At 48.6% G+C, this 1,960-nt stretch overlaps 1 protein-coding gene across 2 annotated transcripts in view; it reads right to left on the bottom strand.

The window, feature by feature from the left end:
- Positions 1-252: 252 nt before the first annotated feature.
- LOC143014089 (pleckstrin homology-like domain family B member 1) overlaps positions 253-1,960 on the bottom strand; it is a 19,160-nt gene continuing 17,452 nt past the window's right edge. For both annotated transcript variants that reach the window (XM_076167869.1, XM_076167870.1), the window contains exon 5: positions 253-379. In XM_076167869.1, the coding sequence (XP_076023984.1) occupies positions 327-379 (53 nt within the window). In that variant the 3' untranslated portion in view covers positions 253-326. The remainder of the gene's footprint in view (positions 380-1,960) is intronic.

Raw genomic sequence — 1,960 nt, 5'->3', positions numbered from 1 at the left:
CCTCCTCCTCCTCCTCTTCTGCCAGTTTATAAAAGCATCTTCATGTTTAAATCATCTATCAGCTGCTGCTCCTCCTCAGCCTCGGCCTGTTGGGCTCTAAAGGAATCTAAGCTTTTCATCCATACAAGACACAGTAAACATGGAGTTTGGTGAAGGAGATCCTCTTATCATTGTGTGTGTGTGTGTGTGTGTGTGTGTGTGTGTGTGTGTGTGTGTAATACAGAATGAGAGCTGCATGTTGAGGGGCCGTACCTGCACGCAGCCTGTAGCCCCCAGGGGGTCCGGCTCCTCCCAGAGGCATCATGCTCTTCATCCTGAAAGCTTCCTCAGGGTGGTTGAAGCGGGAAGAAAGCTGACTGACCAAAACACAGCATACAGCCTGGAAGACAGCAGAGACACAGATTCAGACGCTGCACAACACGCTACTGCAGAGTGGGAGAACATGCCAGGAGGAAGAACACGCCACGTTTCATCTGTCAGTCAGAGCCCCGTGACAGAGTGTTTACATGTTCTCCCCAGTTTCCTCCCATGTGGCTGAGCCTCTGATAGACTGGCACCAGGTCTCTGACCCATAAGAGGTCACAGGTCAATCATCTGATAAGGGCAGATGAAGAAGATGAGCTTTTTAAACATGCTTCCTCACAGTCTAAACAAAACTGCCAATCAAAACAAGCATCTCATATTTGTGAGCAGCCTCACCCTCTGCCCTTCATCTCCTCTGTCTGATAACACAGAGGCTTAGACTGATGACATGGCTGTGTTACGCCTTGTCCCAACTTCCTGTTTCCACAGGAGAGTCGTCTCATTAAGCAGATAAGATGATCAAGCTCTGTTTCATCTGGACGTGTAAGTCTGTGATGAAACACAGAAAAGCCATGAACTCTTTGACCTTTTTAACTAAACTGGGGTCTTAAATGCCAAAGCAGCTGTTCTGGTAGAGTTTGGCTCCATCTTATGTTGGTCTGACAGCAGGGATTCACTCTCACATAGATCATAGATCCATAGATCCATAGATCATAGATCCATAGATCATAGATCCATAGATCCAGTAGAACATTCTGGAGGAGATGGAGGTAAAGAAGGAGACAGCCCTGCCTCTGACCCACAGAGGCCCAGCTGTAATAAACATGTCCTAGTCTACATATATGACTTCAGGATGACATGCAGGTCTTCATGATTGAAGCTGACAGAGTTCAGCCTGGAGGCGTGGCCTAACTGGAATAGGCTGGAATCCTGCTGACTCAACACCTGCATGCTGACAAAACTCACTCTGTGCTTCTATCATGCATCCAATAAGCACACAAACACACACGCACACGCACACGCACGCACGCACGCACGCACACACACACACACACACACACACACACACACACACACACACACACACACACACACACACACACACACACACACACACACACACACACACACAAGCGCACACGCTCGCTCACACACACACACGCGCACACGCGCACACACACACACACGCACACGCACACGCACGCACACACACACACACACACACACACACAAGCGCACACGCTCGCTCACACACACACACGCGCACACGCGCACACACACCACACACACACACACACACGCACACACACACACACGCACACACACAAGCGCACACGCTCGCTCACACACACACACACACACACACACTCACACACTCTGACAGTAAGTGACCTTATTAACAGGCCACAGATGCTGAGGCCATGAGACAGAAACAGACAGACAGACCTGTCTCACCCTCCATTCTCTTTTTTTGTACCGTCTTGTTTTATTACATGGGCTCAAACTATGGTTGCCTTAGTAACACGTTTCTATTTAAGGAGTATAAAATGTTTACTGGTCTAAACTCAACAGACACACAGCTCAAACATTTCTTGTGATATTGAATCTACAGACACACTCTGCAGTCAGGCTGGTGTTTTTGAGACGGTGCTTATTC

The sequence above is a fragment of the Genypterus blacodes genome, unplaced genomic scaffold (genome assembly GCF_046128005.1).
Source record: "Genypterus blacodes isolate CSIRO-AG114 ecotype Tasmania unplaced genomic scaffold, CSIRO-AGI_Gbla_v1 ptg000180l_1, whole genome shotgun sequence".
Taxonomy (NCBI): Eukaryota; Metazoa; Chordata; class Actinopteri; order Ophidiiformes; family Ophidiidae; genus Genypterus; species Genypterus blacodes.
This window is presented reverse-complemented; position numbering and strand designations above follow the sequence as displayed.